Consider the following 19,836-nt stretch of genomic DNA (forward strand, 5'->3'; position numbering starts at 1 on the left):
CCAGTTGATCATACGGATTCATATGTCTGTCACTCCTGGACACACTGACTCCCGGATTCTTTCCTTCCCAGCTCTCCTTCCTTTCCTTAAAAAGACCCCACATAAAGTATCCCAAACTCATGCTTTTTTTAATAACTCCACACAGGACATAAAAGAGGATTGATGCAAATATCGCCGTGAATATTGCATTAACATTAAAGGAATGGCACCTGGATTACAATCATAAAGCAGTAATAGTACATTCTCTAGACAAAATATACTTACTACCTTTTACTGAAATTTTTCCATTTTGTATTATTGCAGAGTTCTATATACATACTGTGGTATATGTAGAGATACAGGAGTATTATAAGAAAAAGAAAAGTAGTAAATTAAATATATACATGGTTATATTTCAACATTATATTATTTATGGTAAGTGAATAAGGAAAGAAACAATACGTTTTTACAAAGATATTGTATAACATAATATTAAAATCTAAGTTATTAATAATTAGCACACCAATCAACCATCACTATTTTTTCTTCAAACTTGTAACAAAATATAACACATTTATCACTTTGTCATTTTCAATCAGTCAACGCGGATCAACTTCAACTGTTGAATGTCTGTGGGTTCAGAGAACTGGGTGATGGGACATCCACATCGATTAGTACAGTCTCTGGGGGCTGAGGGGCCAGCGTCTCCATGAAGCTGGCCATCTGGGCACTGTCTCCGGAGGCGGCCACCCCCGGCTGCTCTGAGGGAAGGTGGATACTGACGCTGGGGTTCAGCGACTGCGCCACCGCCGCCTGGTTAGACATCTTCGGATGGCTCTTTTGACGAGCTTGCTCGCTTGTTTTGGATAGTCGTTCGCTGAGGGCTTTGAGTGCGATTTGCCTGAAAATATAATGACACATTATCAAGATGGCCACAGAGAAGATTCACTGAAGATTTGCCAAAGTAGTTTAAGCCTTTACACTTGATATTAAAAATTACCGTTACCGACTTCCACTAAACCAACTCATATAATGGCCAATTATTTTTACTCTTAGTGTGCCAGCTAAAATACGTAGCGCCCCGCCATGCGCTGGCTGGCACTATTTTCGTAATAACTTACTTGCTTTTTGCAAAATGATATTCTTGTAAATTGTACCGTCTTACCAGATACTGTGTTTATAATTTATGTATTTATAAAAATCGTACATATTTTTTCCCCTAGGAGAGCTACATATATTCAGAGTTTTTCTTTCTCGCTCTAATATTTAAAAAAAACTAATATATATATATATATATATATATATGTATGGAAGATAACTACTAACAGGTCGGTGGTTGAGTGGTGAATGGTGACATCGCACTTGGGTCCCACCTATGCGTAGTGTGTTCAATTGTCCTCCATCACAACACAAGCAACATTTTCCGCTTACTGTGGTATAGTAGGAGATTTTAAAATATTGTCAGGTTATTTGTAACCCGGGAATGTTTGTTTTTCTTTAAAAAATATACATATATTTATATGTGAAAATATTCTTGAGTTTTATTATGTTTTCCAGCTAAATAACAACAACAAACACAAAAACAAGTCATATTAGGCTTTCCTGTAAATAAATATAATACTATAGCTTTTAAAAATTAAAAACTATGACATCTGACATGAAATTTCCCATGCGCTTTTTCAGGGATAAAATTCCAATCTTTACAAGTGACGAAATGACAAGCTAGAATAATATTAAGATGCATTACTTCCCTTTCAAGCGAATAATAGTATGCTAGAAGCATTTTTAAAGGTTCAAAATACTGTAAATCCAGGCTAGTGCGGTGAGTTCCTAGCAAATCTGCAACGGATTCTCTGGCAGTTCAAGGGTCAATGGTCCAATTATACAACACATTCAACACAAAATGAACAAATAAAGTTATAGAAAAGGAACAGTACACACATAAAAAATGGACGAAGCAAACAATAAGATACTACCAGTATCGCCCTGGTGTAAGACCACCATTCAGAATTGAAACGTTGCTCCAAATGGCTTTAGCCGTGTTTAGTGACTAGATCTGAATAGCCAGGTACTTCCCCACCTTCCTCTTTCCCTTCCCCACTTACCTTCAGCCTCACAACATCCCCCAATTGGGGATGCCATAGTCTCACTGGCTCCAGACGGGAGCAGTTGAGACTCTTGTGAGGTATTCACTATAAAAAAAAAAAAATAAAAATAAAGTAGGACAAATAATAAATACATTATAGAGAATATTCAAGTCAAAGCCTGACCATTTTGATGGAGTCCTTGAGTTAGATATTATTCCGTAAAGACTAACAAAAATTATTTAGATCGGCAACGAAAATTTCAAACCATGAATTCAGATAGCAAGTCTCGACAGTGGAGAATGGGATCGATAATTAGTAGAGTGTAGATTGAGGAAAAGCAATTCGTTATTTAGTCAAGGAATCTCAAACTGCATGAGTTGCAACAAAGAAGATGAATCAATAATATGGTTAGTAATTTTAATTTTAAAGATGCAAATGTCATCTTTCCTATGATTTTCTAATGAAGAAATTTTTAAGGTTTATCGATTTTATCATGTATGAGTTCACCTACGCATATAATTAATGTAAGTACTAAATACGGAATATTCCCGTCTAACTACAAAAAAGCCATTATAATCCCAGTATATAAATCCGGAGATTCAAAAGAAGTAAACAATTACCGCCCAATATCCTTATTATCCAACATTGCAAAAATACACGAAAAAGTAATAAAAAAACAAATTACTGATTATACAGATAACCAAAAATGTATTAACCCTAGTCAATACGGTTTCAGAGATAAACTTAGCACACAAGACGCAATTGCAGAATTATCTAAGCTTATTTACAAAACATTAGATAGAGGCAAAAAGTGCTTAAGTATATTCATTGACCTCCGTAAAGCTTTTGATAGTGTCTCACATTCAAAATTAATTAATAAATTAAATAATATAGGAATTACTGGCAAAGCTAAAACATGGTTAAAAAGTTATCTCTATCAAAGAACTCAACAGGTTAAAGTAAACAACGAATTAAGTGAAATAGAAAATATAGATTTTGGAATTCCACAAGGAACTGTTTTGGGACCTTTACTATTTATACTATATGTAAATGAACTTTTTGAACTCCCAATCATTGGAAACATTATATCTTACGCAGATGATACAGTGATAACTATTGAAGGAAATTCTTGGAATGAGGTCGAAGTATCAGCTAATAATGCCATAAATATCGTTAAACTATGGTTTGACGAAAACTTATTGACACTAAATGTCGAAAAAACCCATTTTATACCTTATAGCCTAACAGGGAATATCTCAAATGTAAATCTAAACATAAAAATTCACGAAAGAAATTGCCTCCTTAGAATCGCACCCTGTAACTTAAACTGTATAAACATTAGTAGTAAAGAAGAAATAAAATATCTTGGAATAATTATTGATAATGACATCAAATGGAAAAGTCAAATAAATTCCACAGTAGACAGAATGAGAAAACTGATCTATATATTTTTTAGACTAAGAAATACTGTATAATTAAAAGATATTTATTATGCACTGGCGCACTCTGTCCTACAATATGGAATCGTGGCTTGGGGGGGTGCATATAAATCATCCCTACTCCCACTGGAAACTATCCAAAAAATACTAATAAAAATCATCTTAAAAAAGCCATATTACTACCCAACTATAAATGTTTTTCAAGATTTCCCGGTTCCCCCACTTACAAAAATTTATGACAAAATTGCACTCCTACAAATACATAAAGATTTCTTTAGTAAAAATAATTTACCACAATTGAATATTAGCAAAAGAACAATATCTGTTGGAGGACTAACCGTGCCACTAGCACGAACCACAACAGCACAGCATCACTATATATTCAAGGGTGTAAAATTATTTAATAAATTACCCCTTGATATACGATCGGAAGAAAACTTCGAAAAAAAAAAAAAAAAAATTAAATTAAAATACTCTTGTACCACCTCATAACTTTACTTATTGTTTAGAAATATGTTTTTGCCTTTTAAATTCTTTGAATCATTTATTAACTAACCTATATTTTTATTACTTTTATTGTTATTTTTTGTTTTATTACTAATATTTTTTGTTTAATTTAAACAAATGTTAAAATATTTTTGTTGTCCTCTCCTAAACACAAGCAGCTGCTTTATTAGGAGAGTGATTGAAATATTTGTGTTTATATTGTTATAAAATTGTAAATCTTGTTTATATGTTTCAATAAAAAAAAAAAAAAAAAAAAACCTCTTACTCTCCCTAATTCCCGTTCAATTCCATGTAAGAAGCAATGTCGTATGGTTTCAATATGATAAATATGGTATAACTAACAGTATAGAAAGGAGAACTAAAAGGAGGTACGGGAGGAGGTAAGGTAAAAGAGGTAACTAAAATAACAGTACCAATAATTAGCAGTTTAGAAAGGAGAAATTTAACTATGGCTGCCAATCCACACTTCAACTACCAAGCGTATGTTTAAAAATGCAATTTTTGAAGCATTTAAACAGCTTGGCGTAAGAAGGTATAATCATCGTTCTGTGGTGATAAACATATTTAAAATTTGAAACAACCATTCTTGACTGGTAAACGGTTATATAAACCGTTGTGTAAAATTTAAAACATGTTTATTAGTAAGGAGTTAAGATGGTAAGCCTCGTGAAGAAGGAATATGGTATAGTAATAAACCTGCGCCTCTCCATGTCCTGCGGCTGCACTCCAGGCAGCGTGATGGTGAGGCCGCGGGGGCTGAGCGCCAGGTGCACGCGGCGCCGGCTGGCGGGGCACAGGCCTAGACGCACCAGACATCGTTCCAGGGGACCCACCACGCCGCGCACCAGTGGCTGTACCACGCGCGGGAAGAAGTTGTCGAAGCTGAAGTTGTCAGCTGTGTCGCCGCGAGTGCCGTTTGTGTGGCGCTGCCAGAAGCGCAGGTACAACCACGACACCACGGTGCCACTGGCCCACATGCATGGGTAGCTGCCCTCCAGCACACCCACCGCCCACAGCACCAGTGCCACGCACAGTACCAGTAGGGGGATTATGCGGTTGGTCATCTTGCCTGAAATTAAACACATGTCCAGTGAAAAAATCAAAAGTAAAAAATTCCTAAATTCAACTATTTTCTGTGTTGGTTTCACCAAGCATTTACTTCCTGTAGCTACTCAATATACTCATAGTATCGCATACTAATATTTATAATTGATAGAGAAAGTGTATTATATTTAATAAATCAAATCTGTGATAGTTCAAGATATTATTCAATACAATACACTTTCTCTATCGATTATAAAGAGAAAGAAACTCGATCGGGAGGCTTTTATGACACATGTCTGCTGTGATTGAGACAAACAAACGAGAGTATCTTATGAAGGGAGGTATTGAATAACGACTCGAATTGTTACAGGTTAAAAAACAAAACACTTCTCCAACAATTATAAATATCAGAAGGACGTGGTACTGTGACACTCAACGGAGGATGTTGATCGGAGCGGCGGCAGGAAACAAAAGTACCGAGCCCGAGTCTGCAAACGGGGAGCAGGCCAAGAGCGCGGTGGCTTGGTGAATGAACATTGTAGAAATTGATTGAATTTAGGAACCGCCAAAGAATAAACAATCCAAGTGAATTAATGCAAGCAAAGACCCCTATAAGTCACCAAAATGGTTTTCGGTAACAAAATTTTAATTTAACACAAAAACATTTTTTCGCTATAATAAGAGGCAAAGTGGATCAAATAAAATGAAAAGAAATACTTGATTGAGAGAATAGTTTAATTTGAATGAAGTCCCCCAAACGTTTTGAATAATTGGAAAAAATTCGGTTTATGGGAGTCACTCGAATAACCGAAATTGAACTTGATTTAGACTAATTTAGGGCTGGGGAATCCGAATCTGTAAGAATTAGGTGGGGGTCGGCACTATTAACTGAGTTATAGGGTTTTGAAATTTCGTACGCGATACATAGGAACCATGTTTTATTTATCAATTATGACATAAGAAAATCAAATTAGTGACTATTTATTAGTCTCACATTTCAGAAGTGCCAACCAAAAAATAAAAAGTGTTGCCATATAATAATAATATCAATGCATGGAAAATTCAGAAAATTAAATATCATTTGCCAGATTTGTAGTTTATTATTTAAAATCTTGTAAATATTAAATTTATATATATATAACCTAACCTAACTGTGATTTTCTATAACAAAAAAATGACCCTTTAATAACGCCCACTCACGTCCCCTTTAGAGTTATATCCCAGTTTTCAAGTAGTTTGTGGGCTACGCTAGGTTTGTATAGACTGGTTTGTGATTTGATTCTAATACCTTTTTTCCATGTTATTTCCTGTTACAAAAATTGCCCCTTTAATAACGCCTGCTCGCGTCCCCTTTAGAGTTACATCCCAGTTTTCAAATAGTTTGTGGGCTACGCTAGGTTTGTATAGACTGGTTTGTGATTTAATTCTAATACCTTTTTCCCATGTTCTTCTGCCTACTCTAACCCAAACTAAAAACCTAACCTATTTTGTAAAAAAATATTATTATAATATGGCAACACTTTTTATTTTTTGGTTGGCACTTCTGAAATGTGAGACTAATAAATCGTCACTAATTTGATTTTCTTATGTCATAATTGATAAATAAACCATGGTTACTATGTATCGCGTACGAAATTTCAAAACCCTATAACTCAGTTAATAGTGCCGACCCCCACCTAATTCTTACAGATTCGGATTCCCCAGCCCTAAATTAGTCTAAATCAAGTTCAATTTCGGTTATTCGAGTGACTCCCATAAACCGAATTTTACCCGAATAATTTTAAATTGTACCTACAATCTCCGTAATTATCATAATATTATAATTTTGTTTACAAGCAACCTTGAAACATAAAGCCTCAGTTTCAGACCTTAGAACTAGGATATTAGATCAATTTATACTTTACAGTAACGTATGTACGTATTGACATGAAGCCTGTGCGATTTACATATTTTCTGAGCTTTGAGAAGAATTTTAATTATAGAAATAAGCAAATTATAGAAATAGGCGAGTCGGCCTTAAATTCACAGAATGGAGCTTAACAACATTATAATAAAAGTATATTTACAATTTGGGAGGCGGGTTTGGGTACGGCCGCTCCGGGAACCATTTATTGTAAACCAACACCTCGGCCATAGGTCACCCCAAGTGGTTTGCTTCGTTTGGAGATGTAGCAGGGATGCCCGGGTGAGGTGTGGTCAGGATGCGCCTGCCCACCAGCTGCATGGCGTGACTGGTTTGGGGAGACCCTTTGACCTCTCCAACTGGTCTCTCGACCCATCGCCTTGCGCTGCGGTGGGAGGGATATATTCATATGTCCGTCACTCCTGGACACACTGATCCCTAGATTCCTACCCAATCCTCATACCTTTTACCTTCCCAGAGCTTTATCACCTTCCTTCCAAAAAATATCCCAAAAGATGACATAGGCCTTGAGGTAAATTATTTTCCTCAGGGCCTCCTGAGTTTGGTTACCTGTGTGGGGTTAATGTAAAAAAAATATGGCATACCGAGAGAAGTCTTGATGAGAAGGTGGTCGGGCATCACTTGCTTCACTGCTACACTGACAGCGGCGATGTATCCCGCTAGGCCGTGTATGTGGACGGTGAACAGATAGTCTGTATTTCGAGTACACATGTACAAAAATAAATAATAAGTAGACGTCATTACAGCGACGCCGAAATTCGTGATGGCGAAGAATGTTAGCATTTCCAACTGGCCCCACAGGGGCTCAATTAACTTTCCACACAAACCTACAGTAACGACATCCACAATCACCTCCCAGAAGTGAAGTTCTAAAAAGCAAAACGTAAAGGCTGACCATAACCAGAATGACGGAGGCATGAGATATCCTGGCGTCACGCTCAGGACATTCACGGCTCCTTCCGAAAACGACAAAAAGTAACTGAATATGACTATTAAACATATTATTTTCACTGAAGTAGATGTGTTTCCTAATAAAGCCGAGAACTGTTGTTTTAAATACGGTAAGTTACGACTAAACACTCTAAAAGAAGCCATTTTGAATTAACTGTCATTCTAATGTTGACTATCGGTGGGCTGCAGGGTGGCGAAAATAAAAATAGTATGTGTCATCGTTTAAGTAGGAACTTATTGTGCAACACTGAATTATTATTTAATACAACATTCATTTATATTTTATTGAAATAAAACAATATTATTTTTAACTGAAATTTTCAAGTTGGAAATGTTATTAGCAATACTATTAAAGATTTATATTAATGAAGTAAGTATAATGATTGTTTTGTTGTAAAACAGTTAAAAAAAATACTAAAAATGGCAGTATTGAATGGGTCCATTTAAAGTAAAAAAAATCCGTTAGAAATTTTTATAAATTTTCACATCTAGAAATGACCTTATAATTTTTGGAGATAATCGTCTAGCGCTTATTATCGCATCAATAAATTTAGTAACTATGGCGATGCGGATATTAAAAAATAACAAAACAGCATCATGTGGGCGAATCTCGCAATCTTCCATTGTTTATTCGAGTTTATGTCAAAAATAACATTCTATAATTACTTTGATTCAGCCTGTGTTCATTTATTTATACAATACTTGTCTTTTTTGTTTGTAACTCGTAAAGCAACGGTGGTTTATAATAAATGTTATGTGATTGTGTAACTGTCATACTGTAAATAATAATAAAAGCTGTGTTGGTAGAATATGGAAAATTCCAAAATTATAAGAAGAAGCATTTATTACAAAAAAGGTTTTTGAAAATATTAGTGGTCGTGAGTGTATTTTGTGTAAACGATAGGGCAATGGGTTTTGCTGATTGAAAAATCCTTAAACACTTTTTCCTAGAATTATTATATTGGATTATTTTGTTGACGTATTGTTAATAATATCGAAAAAAAGAATTCGTTGGTGCGTGTGTCTAATTAAAAACCGTAATAAATGAGAATCCTACCGCCTGCAGTGACCAGTGACGACATTCAGGGAGGGGGAGGAGATGTGCTCTGCCGCTGCCAAAATGCTCCCCCCTGCGCCCCCCACGGGCCCCCCAGAGGCCTACACCTATAACAGCAACCCCCGGGCGCTCATGAGCAATATGAAAATGCACTTTAGGAAACCAATGAACTGGTAAGTCTTTTAAGATTTCATCACTGACTGGACGATGGATGAGGTACCTATCGAAACTTCAGTATATACATATTTATTAATATTTATATGACACTACATTGAGTGTAAGGTATGGAATAATTCATTGGGGTCAAAATATATATTTTTTACAGAAATCAAGAAACGTAAAATTAAAATATATATGTATATATATATCTTGGTACCCCCAAACCCGTAATTGAATTGGCAGCCCATTTCGGTAAATAGTACTTAAGTACCTACCCTTCATATTTAAAAATAATCTTCGTCACAAGCACCCGCTAAACTGTCAAAGCAGGTTTGTCAGCTGGTAAATTTCACAATATTAATTATAAGACGTTCTTCCCTATCTGACAGTAGATTCCGCTAGTGACAAATAGATTATTTTTAGTAATTATTCGGGATCGCTGGCCACGATTGAAACTAAGCATATACATAGTGTTTAGTGTTTAAGGCCCCGTAGTAAGCGTTTAAAGATGGTTTGAAAGGGAGATATGTAAATACGAATGTTAGAGGGAGTGCGCTAATATTAAAACAACGATAATAACTAAGCGAAAATGGTGAAAATATTTAATAAAACACGACTCGTTTGAAATAGATCAAAAATCTCTCGACAAATGCTTGCAAATAGTTGCATTTAGAGATACACTGTGAATTTTTTTATGACTATAATATATTAAAAACAGAAAAAAAGTGTTTTAAATTATTTTCGGAGCTTTGCGATTTTTTCTATCGAGGGAATTTAATAAACCTAATTAACGTTTCGGCATAAAAAATGTAATATAGAAATTATCTTCGAAAATAACTATTTTTTGGAACTTAAAAAATTAAAGAGTTAACGAGATACTTGTTATAAATCTGTAGAAATTGGGTATGTAGGGGCTTAAGATGAATATTTTATCCATGATAAATTATACACAAATAATGTGTATAATGTTGGGCCGAGAATTGCCCCTGAGGGACTCCTGTTGACATATATTTAGCCTTGATATAAGTTTGGAAAAGTTTTACTTTTATCTGTCGATTTTTTAAATAGTTTTGAGAAGTTCTAGTATTTTTCCCCTAATTCATATCGCCTCCAATATTTGTAATAGCTTTGCAAATAATAATGCAACATTATGCTTGGGTACCTACCGTATGTCCGCCATTTTCCATTATTCCATACTCTCTATGCCCTATGCCAGGGGTCTCCAAACTTTTCAGCCGGAGGGCCACATTGACTACTCCAGGGATGAAAATATAGATTTAGATAACGTAGCTTTGAAGATAATTTTTGATACTCGTTTCTCAGACCTTGATTTCATTGCGAATCAAATAAAGATTTTTCAAAAAAATCCTCTCGATATATTCGCGCACATTTATTTATTCGCACGAAAAAATTCGCGGAGTTCTTGCCCCTTCCGAGCAAGGTCTTAGCCATTAGCTGTCGCGGGTCCTTGATGACACTGGTCATAATATGTCGCGGGCCAGATGGATGACACTGGCGGGCCGGATGCGGCCCGCGGGCCGTAGTTTGGAGACCCCTGCCCTATGCCATAGCTACCAACCGCGTACCCCGGGTTGGTAATCGCTATACTGCATAAGTAATGTCTTTGTGAGCACGTGAAGATAAATTTGATCTGTCGATGTCAAGGGAAAAAACGTATCATTTTTCATTTTTAATAAATTTGTTACTTCTTAAATTTTGCCTGTAATTAAAAAAAAAAACAAAGATATTCGAACATCATTTAATTACTCCAAGTTTCAAAGTATGCGAAGTTGTAAATATTTTTTTTACATGATACTAATTTCAAAGGAAGATAAACTAATGTATCGTAGTGAGGATGACTGGAAATTTTGAACTTATTCATATTATTATGCTTTGTACTTATACGTATATTATGTTCCTACCTACAAACTTTGTCGTAGTAACTAATTAAATGAAAATTAAAAAATATAAATTCACATATCTATCTTAATTAATACGTGTGACATCTGCTTGCACATATATTGTATTTTAAGTGTGTATTAATTAACGCTGGCAAAAATATTTAAAAAAAACTCGTTTTTAAACATCTCTTGGGTGAAGCGGTTGTGGCAGGTAGTCCTTGTAGACTTTCAGCGAACGCAAAATTCAGCCACATTCAATGTTCATTCTCCTGATTTAGGAAATCGTGCCAATGAATGCCGGCGGAAAATGCAAATTATTGGCTGTATATCGTGTATTTATAAATACGTAAATATATTCTGTAGGTAGTAGGTACCTACTACCACCTATACCAATTTCTCCGCATTTCCGGACTAAAATCGGCCACGGTTCCATTCAGTAGCGTGGCCAGATTTTTCCAGGCTTCGGGCCAAGTGGAGAAATCCCTCTCAGAATATGAAATTACTATAAAAATAAAGGTAGGTAATCGAAGAATAAAAAATGTTTCTATTTCAATTAACGCTCACACCAGTATCTCTTACATAGCCGCAGTGGGGCTATTTCACACCACTATCCTCAAAACCATTGTTAACAGTTGTAAGGTGAAAGGTGGGATGGATGTGGGAGAGAGGAAGGAGAATTATAGAGTTATAGAAAAAGATTTCCAGTATTGCCACCTCTCTGAAGCCCCAAAATACGTATAAATAAAGAAAAAAATCATTTACTCTATACATAAACAGTTTGATAGATTCCCAAAACGGATTGTAATCTGTAGAACACAGGCACCAGGTGGGAATGCTATCCTTGTTCTATCGGCATTTCAATGAAAGATGCTCTGAGAAAGAAGCGTCATTGTTTCCTTTGGCACCGGTACATAGTCGGGAAACACGCCAAAAGCGCGCTCAATATTATTACACGGTTTACATTTGTCACATGAGAACAGGTCATATTTACGATTCGTTGTTGAGTTCAACAGCTTAGCTGAGGAACGATTTATTATTATTCTCCCTCCAAAAACACGTTATTTCTTTCCTCTCTTCAAAAAGACCCTCTACACAGCATTCCAAAATATACACACGCCCCGAGGGAAATTATTTTCCTCGAGGCCTCCTTTGTGAAGTTAGCTCAGCGCAGGGTCTCCGGTTTTTGTCGATATCGTACCGTTACCGACCCAGTGGGACGACGGGCTTGGTGTAAAAATAAAAAAGGGATTTGATTGTTCAAAGTTAGTAATCTATCTTAGCTAAAGTCATTTCATATAATGTCTCCAGTCTCCTTACGGAATTATCAAATCTCACAATTGTTGTATTTGCGGTACAGAACGACCGCCTTGATGGATTGGCGCAACGCCTCTGTATTACTTGACTGGGAAAACGGAAACCTGTCTTTAATTTTCGTTTGAGCCTCGACTGATAAATGGCACCCAATTGTTTCGCTCCCAATACCCACTTTTGAGATCTGTGAAATCGGGACACAACCCGCGGACCGTAAACCCAAACTCCGTCATTCACCTTGACTGAAATCTGACAAATCGCCACTTTGCCACGTCAATCTGCAATAATGGGTTTGCCCGGTTTGTGATAGCAACGCTACTTTTATCGATATTTGATAATAACGCTGATAAGGCGATTTATGTCATTTCGTTAACGTTTTACTCCACGCAAAACCCCACAGGAGATTAGATTATTAAAACCTTAAAAAAAAAATACAAATAATAATAAATTACGTACAAAATTCAACATTTATGTATAAACAAAATGAAAAAGTCTGTTATAAACGTACATAATTTAATATCTACGAGTACCTACCAATAAGAAAAAAAACAGCTATTTCAGTGAAAAATCAAGCCACCCGCGAAAATCACATTAAAAAAATTTAACTACCTAAAAATTTTAATTTAAAAAACTTCCACGGCTTCCAAAACTATTTTAAGAACGGCTGAATAAATTCATTATACTTACTGAAAATGAGAATTAAATATTTTTGACATAGAATAAATAAGAAAACTAGAAATGCCTTCAATGGAAACAAATGTGAAACTGACTTAGAACCTTTGGTTCTAGATAAGATAAGATTCTATTTTCATGTATAAAATCGTAAATATTTTTTATACATATATATGTCTGTAAAAGCCTTACTAGGCGTGAAATAAATAAATAATTTAGCTCGCGGTCTCTCTTACAATTGCCTGAAATAGGATATCGCCATCCCATTTGAATTTCGTAATCATGGTGAAATACAGTTTTAACTAAATATCAGTAAAACACGAATGTGTATGAGGATATCGGAACACGTGTCCATAAAAATACGAATATTTTACCCATTTCGTCATTAAGCGCAGCTGCATGTATTATGAAACATCTAATAGATTGTTAGGAAATGGAATTCTATCATTTTTTAAAAAGGATTTTAATAAATCAGCCATACTAAAATTTCTCCGTATTTAAAAGTAGTCATGCATTAATTTTACTATATTATAACATTTTTATATTGAATACCCAAACGAATAAAACTCAATTTATAATATTTAATTATTGAAAACAATAATAGCGATTCTCAAACTAAAATTTGAAACTGAAAAAGATTCTTTTTAAAATTTTCGTTTGAGAATCACTAATATTGTCTTCAATAATTTTATATTACAATATTCAAAATAATAAAAAAGTTATAATATAGTAAGATTAATGCATGACTACTTTTGTTCATGGATTCACATTCTTCGGGGCTGTACTTTACTGAAACTAGAAAAACTTATGAATTACTTATTTTTGACGTTTCATACTCCTCCCATAACCACGAACTTGTCCAAACCCACTTGACTGTGTCTTACATAAATATGTTCTTTAAGACGACTATTTTATTACTGTAAGAATATATTATTAGAAACATAGCCTTCTTCAAAACTGTAGGTTTAACAAAATTTTAAATAAATATTTCAAACACAATTTTAAGTACTTATTTTTGAATATGTATAAGAAAAGCCGTTTAAAATCTTCAAAGACAACTTCAAAAAATGATGTTCAGTAACTTTTTTCTTATATGTAATTGAGTGTGGATCTGATTTTATAAGTAGGTTCGCAAAAAATAATGCAGGTACCTTTTTGACGAGACATATCTGATAAATTTTGATAGAAGGTTCCTACCTACAAATGTATTTCTGTATTATTTTTTTACGAGTTTATACGGTGTACGATGCCAATACAAAGGCTTTAATAACATAATTGTTCGTGTATAAAAGTTTGAGAGAGGTGAATGGCTCTTGGATGACCTGCCGGACTCGCGGGGCGGTAATGGTATGGGAGTGGGCGGTAAGGGGGTGGGGGGCGGTAGAGCCTACAGCCCGGGCCCTCGCAGTACTCGCGCCCCCATCTCTCACTCTCCAAATATAATTCTGGAAGGTACATATTTTTGGCGTTATTTTATTGGTACGTAACCTGTGATCTAACCTCGAGGTGGTTCAACTCTTAATATAATCATTTTTCTCAAGGTCGTGGAAAATAATTTTAAAAAGTTATATTTTAGAACATTTTTTAGTTAACTTAGGTAGTTGTACTAAAAGATCGCCAGTGATCTGTATTTACGGTAAATTTTATAAATCAATGTGATTAGTAATGGATCATTAAAGCAAATCACATTCAAAGAATATTCCGGAAAAAATGCTTTTAATTTCAGCTCTACGAACCTTTTTTGTTGACTTATGATTTTGGTATTGAACCATATGACATATTATGTCCCCTTCGACTGGACTAGCTGGGCCAACAATTAAAATTCAAAACACGCTATCAAGAAGGGGTGATTGTTTATCATTCCACCAAACTTGCCCTGCGACAGCACTAAAGCTATTCTCTTGCTCTTTTCGCACATCATAGTTGCAAATGCAAGGCTATCAAGTGGGTGTACTATACGGTCACTTACTCCAAAGCAAACACCTCGCAGTTTTCAGGACAAACAAGGGGTTGAATTCAAATTAAATATTATTGGAGTATAGCGCCCTTGACGTGCGTCGCATGTCACGCGAGTTTTCTCAAGTAACGTGCAACTCCCGTTCCTGCCCCTCCCCAACCCCATTCCACATTCTCCCAGCCACCCCTCGACTTCTTGCGGTGACTTGCACCCTTACCACGATCCAGAGTCCAGATGACCTTCTGATAAGGACAACTTTCGGTTTCAATACCACCCGACCACCCAGCATACGGGAGTATAAAAAACAATAATTTCCATAATACACGGTATTTAAATACCAAAATAAAAAATATATTCTCTTGCTGTTTACAATTTTAAAGTACTTCCAGCTATATGGCAGATTTGAACTAAAAACACGATCAATATATTTTATCAAATAACCGATGGATAGTTTTTCATGAGACATTGCTAGAACTGTCAAAGCCACGTATCAATTTATTTCGTAAAAATACGCTTCGTGTTCCATTTCATCTTTAATCCTATCTACAAAGCTAGATCTGATAATGTGCAGGAAAATTATTTCGAAGAGGACGCGTTTGAACAAAATATTTTTGCATACCGATTGTATCGAAAGTTTCAAAAAAGTTTTTAAAACTTATTTTTTTAATGTGAATACCGCACAAGAGTCCCAACTGCTCCCAACCCTCTGGCGCCAGTGATACTATAACATCCCTAATTTGGATGTTGTGAGGCTAAAGGTATTGGGAAGAGGAAGTTGTGGGAGTACCTGGCTATTCAAATCTGGTCAAGAAACATCTCTAAAGCTATTTCAAGCAACGTTTCAATTCCGAAATTCTGAAATCTCTGGTATTCCACCAGGGCGATACTGAAAGTATCTTCCACTCTGGAAAGTGCCGCAAATATGTTATATATTATTTATTTGGTTAATTTGTGAAATAACACAAATTAACCAAATAAAATTTACTGGCGTACGCCGCCGACGGGATTTGATCCCGCGACCACTGGCTTGCTAGTCGAGAGCTGCACCCCTCTACCACGGAGGCCTTCCCTGTAACTCCGTAAGTAATAAAACCGGCCGTACCTAAGTAATTTGAAACACCCGCTTGCAGTCTCCTCATACGTCAAAAATTTCCAAAGATACTGGGTGCGTAACGACGTTTATCAATTCCGTAAATGTAGACTCGAATTTCTTTTTCTTTGTTTCATTCTTCAGCTTCCTAACAAAAACATATAGTTAATATTATTTTGTCGGAAGGTTGACAGCAAATCTTAAAACAACTTACATATTATAAGAATAAGAATAGAATCTATGCAACTCATGAAACTTCTGCTGATATTGAATTATGACAATGAAGTGATGTTATTTTACAAGACATGATGAGGGGGGATACAAGTTTAGGATAAAGATAAAAAGGCCGGGAGTAGATGGGAAAGTCTAGTTTTATCGAAATTTTGTGATGAATTTTTGTCTTCAAGTCCCGCAGAGTCGAGTTAAAAAAGTCAATGTCATAGTAATTTAAGTAAAATTAATATGTAGATCGGCAAGGACTTTGTAAAGGAATTCTGTTTAGAGTTGGTCTTGGAGATTAAATGTAAGCGATTGTGTGCTGTTGTAATTTAGAACATGGAATGATAAGCATTAAAGAAAATCAGGACTATAAACTAAATTATTTACGATTTTAAATAACATTAATGAATTCACTATATTTTTTCGGCAAGTTAGTGTCTGTATGTTGAAGAGATTTTGCAGAATTGTCATTGCTAACACGAGATCGAATGGAGCGGAAGTTAAGGTACCTCAAAAATCTATTTTGGACGCTTTGAATTCTGTTTTTGTGAACTGCGTAGCCTGGGCTCCACACCTAGGATGCATATTCTAAAATACTGTGAACATACGAGAATTACAGCGTTTTTGAAGTGCTAAGATCTATGAAATGTTTACAGGCACGGATGACGAAACCAAGCAGAGATGACGCGTTTGTGACTATGTGATATGTTTGTTTTAGTTTATTTTACAATGAAGCATAACCCCTAGGTCCTTACTTTCGGATTTAGTAGACAACGTTTCTGTTTCTAGTAAAACACACGATAAAACATTTAGAGACAGTGGGCACTGCAATACGTATTCAAACGTTGCAAATCATCTTGCAGCTTCTGACAGTCTCCGATTGAGTTGATTGGTGAAAAAAAATTCATGTCATCTGCATAAAGGATGGTCTGTGAGTTAAAAAAACAGTTACCGTCATTGATATGAATGTTGATTGATATGGGTCTCAACAAACTACCTTGAGGAACTCCAGAAGTCATCCAGAAGTCGGATTTAAATAAAGCTACCACTACTGGTTGGAGATATAAGAAGAAAGCCAGCGATAAAGATTGCCATGGATACCGATCTTTAAAAGCTTTTTTAATAAAGTTGGGTGATCAACATTGTCAAACGCTTTACTGTAGTCGGTATTGATGTGTCCACTTGTATTCTGTTATCCAAGTTATCCCGGAGATATTTAGCGAAAGATAAAATATTTGAGGTTGAAGATTTACCACTAATGAAACCATATCGATTTGTATTTAAGATGATTATTATTGAAGTAACTAATTCTATGTTTAACACACCTAAACACGTTTTTATGTTAAAATATTATTTCTGAAAATTTTAAATGTATTTTTGAATTATATGTAATTATTTTGCAACCTTTGTTTATTACTAAAAACTGTATCCATTTCATTTACTCAATAAAAAAGTACTTTGAGTATATAAAAGTGTTAAATAAAAAAATAAATAATGATTATTGATTTAAATTTTTGATTCAGGACACCACTACACAAGCAAAGGTATCTTTAAAATGATTTCTAGTAGATCCTTATGCGAATTCAGAACCAAAATGTGATTATCAACCTAACTTAACTAATAAATTAATCAGTTTCGTTTTTAAATTTGCTTTCAGTGAAAGTATTCATTACTACTGACTAGCTAAAGTCCCCGGCGTTGCCCGCGCTTCATACAGAGTTTTTCGAAATCAGATGTAAACAATGACCTTCCTCTTGTTTTGAAGGTCATGTTTGCAAAACATCATCAATCTCGTAATAAAACTGTAGATATGTTAAAAATAAATAAAATCTACGCCGCCCTCGCGCCACAGATACTATTATTTATTTCAATTAAAGATTTATGTGTAACCATTGATGCACAACGGTAAACTACATAGAAAACTATTGTGTCTCCGGGGTTTTCAAACAAAACAAAATACTTGTGAGATTGTGAGAGATTGTCAACGGCTCTGATATCTTTTTTAGCAGGCGGTCGGAAAAATCTGGACCCCGACTTTGAGGTTCTCACCTTATTTACTATTCTATTATTCCCGACAGCTAACGCTATCTATGGGTAACCTAATAGGCTAATCTAGAGCCATCTATGGGTGAGCTCATACACCATTGATGGAAACGTCAATGTACAATATTCCTTTTATCAACAAAAAATATTCGTAGTGGTATACACGGGGGGTTGAAGGGTTATCTGAAAGTACGAATACTCAAACGTTGACCTCCGAACTTAGCACAATTCAAAACCCAGTGCAATTATCTAATAGGTAGGTACCATCGAACAATTGTATCGATGAAAGTTACCAACCTACAATTTATTTAATAAAAAAGCTTTGTTCAAAAAGAAAATGATCAAATGGGAGTGCAACTACAAGATTTCAGGGTGCCTCAAGTAGATGATATCTCCAAGAAAAATGCAATTATCCAAATTCACAAAGAGAATAATCATCAAAAACCAACCTATCAAAAAGATATCAATACAAAATCAAAATACCAAACTAATGCAAAACAATTATATCTATTTAGGAATAATGTATTTCAACAACCTTCCGATTGAAAAAAAGAAATTAAAACATATCAACAAACTGAAACTCAAACTCAGGAATAATTAACTAAATAATTGCCTGTTTTTCCCTTTCTTTATATTTATTATCAGTCTTTATTCATCTCTACTTTACTTAGATGTTTCTAATTACTCTCTTAATTGCTCAGTATTTAAGAGTAACAGAATCCTATATATGTATGTACACCTACACATATAGATGATCCAGAAGTTTCAATTGTTCCTATTATATATAGGTATACTTCCCTATTGGATAATGTTATTCTATTTTCTTCATAATTAGTGTAACTCGCTCACCGAGCACAAGAACCAGTTTTTTCTTTTGTGATATTGCGATTACAAATATATTTTGTACCGATATGTAATTTATATAACACCACTATACCCACTTATATCTATATTAAATAATAATAAATAAATAAAAAAAAAACAAATAAAAAAAAACTGACGGCCTTCGAGGTCGTTGGGTAAGGCTCTCTACTACCAAGCCTCAGGTCGCGGAGTCAAATCCCGCAGTGGGCAACTAATTTTTTTTGTTAATTTGTATTATTTCACAGATTACTCATATAAATAATATATAGCATATTTGAGGCACTTTTCAGAGTGGAAGATACTCTCAGTATCGCCCTGGTGGAAGATCACCATTCAGGATTGAAACGTTGCTTGAAATGTCTTTAGCCGTGTTTGGTGACCAGATCTGAATAGCCAGGTAACCCACTACCTTCAGCCTCACAACACACCCCGATTCGGGATGCTGTAGTCTCACTTGCTCCAGATGGCTGGGGGCAGTTCGAACTCTTGTGCGGTATTCAGATAAAAAATGTTTCAGCCAAGATTTTGTTTGTAAGCGTTAACTAAAGTTTGCTTATTCAGTTACGAATATTCCCAGTATCATTACACAAACTTATTTTCAGAATTAGATTGTATCTCTTTATTGATTTCTG

General features: G+C 35.1%; 1 protein-coding gene across 1 annotated transcript; it reads right to left on the minus strand.

The window, feature by feature from the left end:
- Nucleotides 1-273: 273 nt before the first annotated feature.
- LOC149426990 (transmembrane protein 115) lies at nt 274-8,080 on the minus strand. The gene is made up of 3 exons (XM_089634652.1): nt 7,565-8,080; nt 4,709-5,081; nt 274-880 (listed from the first exon to the last, which is right to left on the minus strand). The coding sequence occupies exons 1-3, from the start codon at nt 8,073-8,075 to the stop codon at nt 595-597; spliced, it is 1,170 nt and encodes a 389-aa protein (XP_089490778.1). The 5' UTR covers nt 8,076-8,080; the 3' UTR covers nt 274-594.
- Nucleotides 8,081-19,836: the final 11,756 nt, after the last annotated feature.

This window comes from Hesperophylax consimilis, chromosome 1 (genome assembly GCF_061612785.1).
Source record: "Hesperophylax consimilis isolate HC1 chromosome 1, BYU_Hcon_1.0, whole genome shotgun sequence".
Taxonomy (NCBI): domain Eukaryota; kingdom Metazoa; phylum Arthropoda; class Insecta; order Trichoptera; family Limnephilidae; genus Hesperophylax; species Hesperophylax consimilis.

What these genes read in the sequence shown, in the direction of transcription:
- LOC149426990 (XM_089634652.1), bottom strand. Translation starts at nt 8,075, where the DNA reads ATGGCTTCTTTTAGAGTGTTTAGTCGTAACTTACCGTATTTAAAACAA. An exon ending in TCTCATCAAGACTTCTCTCG is followed by an intron (nt 5,082 to 7,564) that starts GTATGCCATATT and finishes GTTTAATTTCAG; the next exon opens with GCAAGATGACCAACCGCATA. An exon ending in CAGGACATGGAGAGGCGCAG is followed by an intron (nt 881 to 4,708) that starts GTTTATTACTAT and finishes TTATATTTTCAG; the next exon opens with GCAAATCGCACTCAAAGCCC.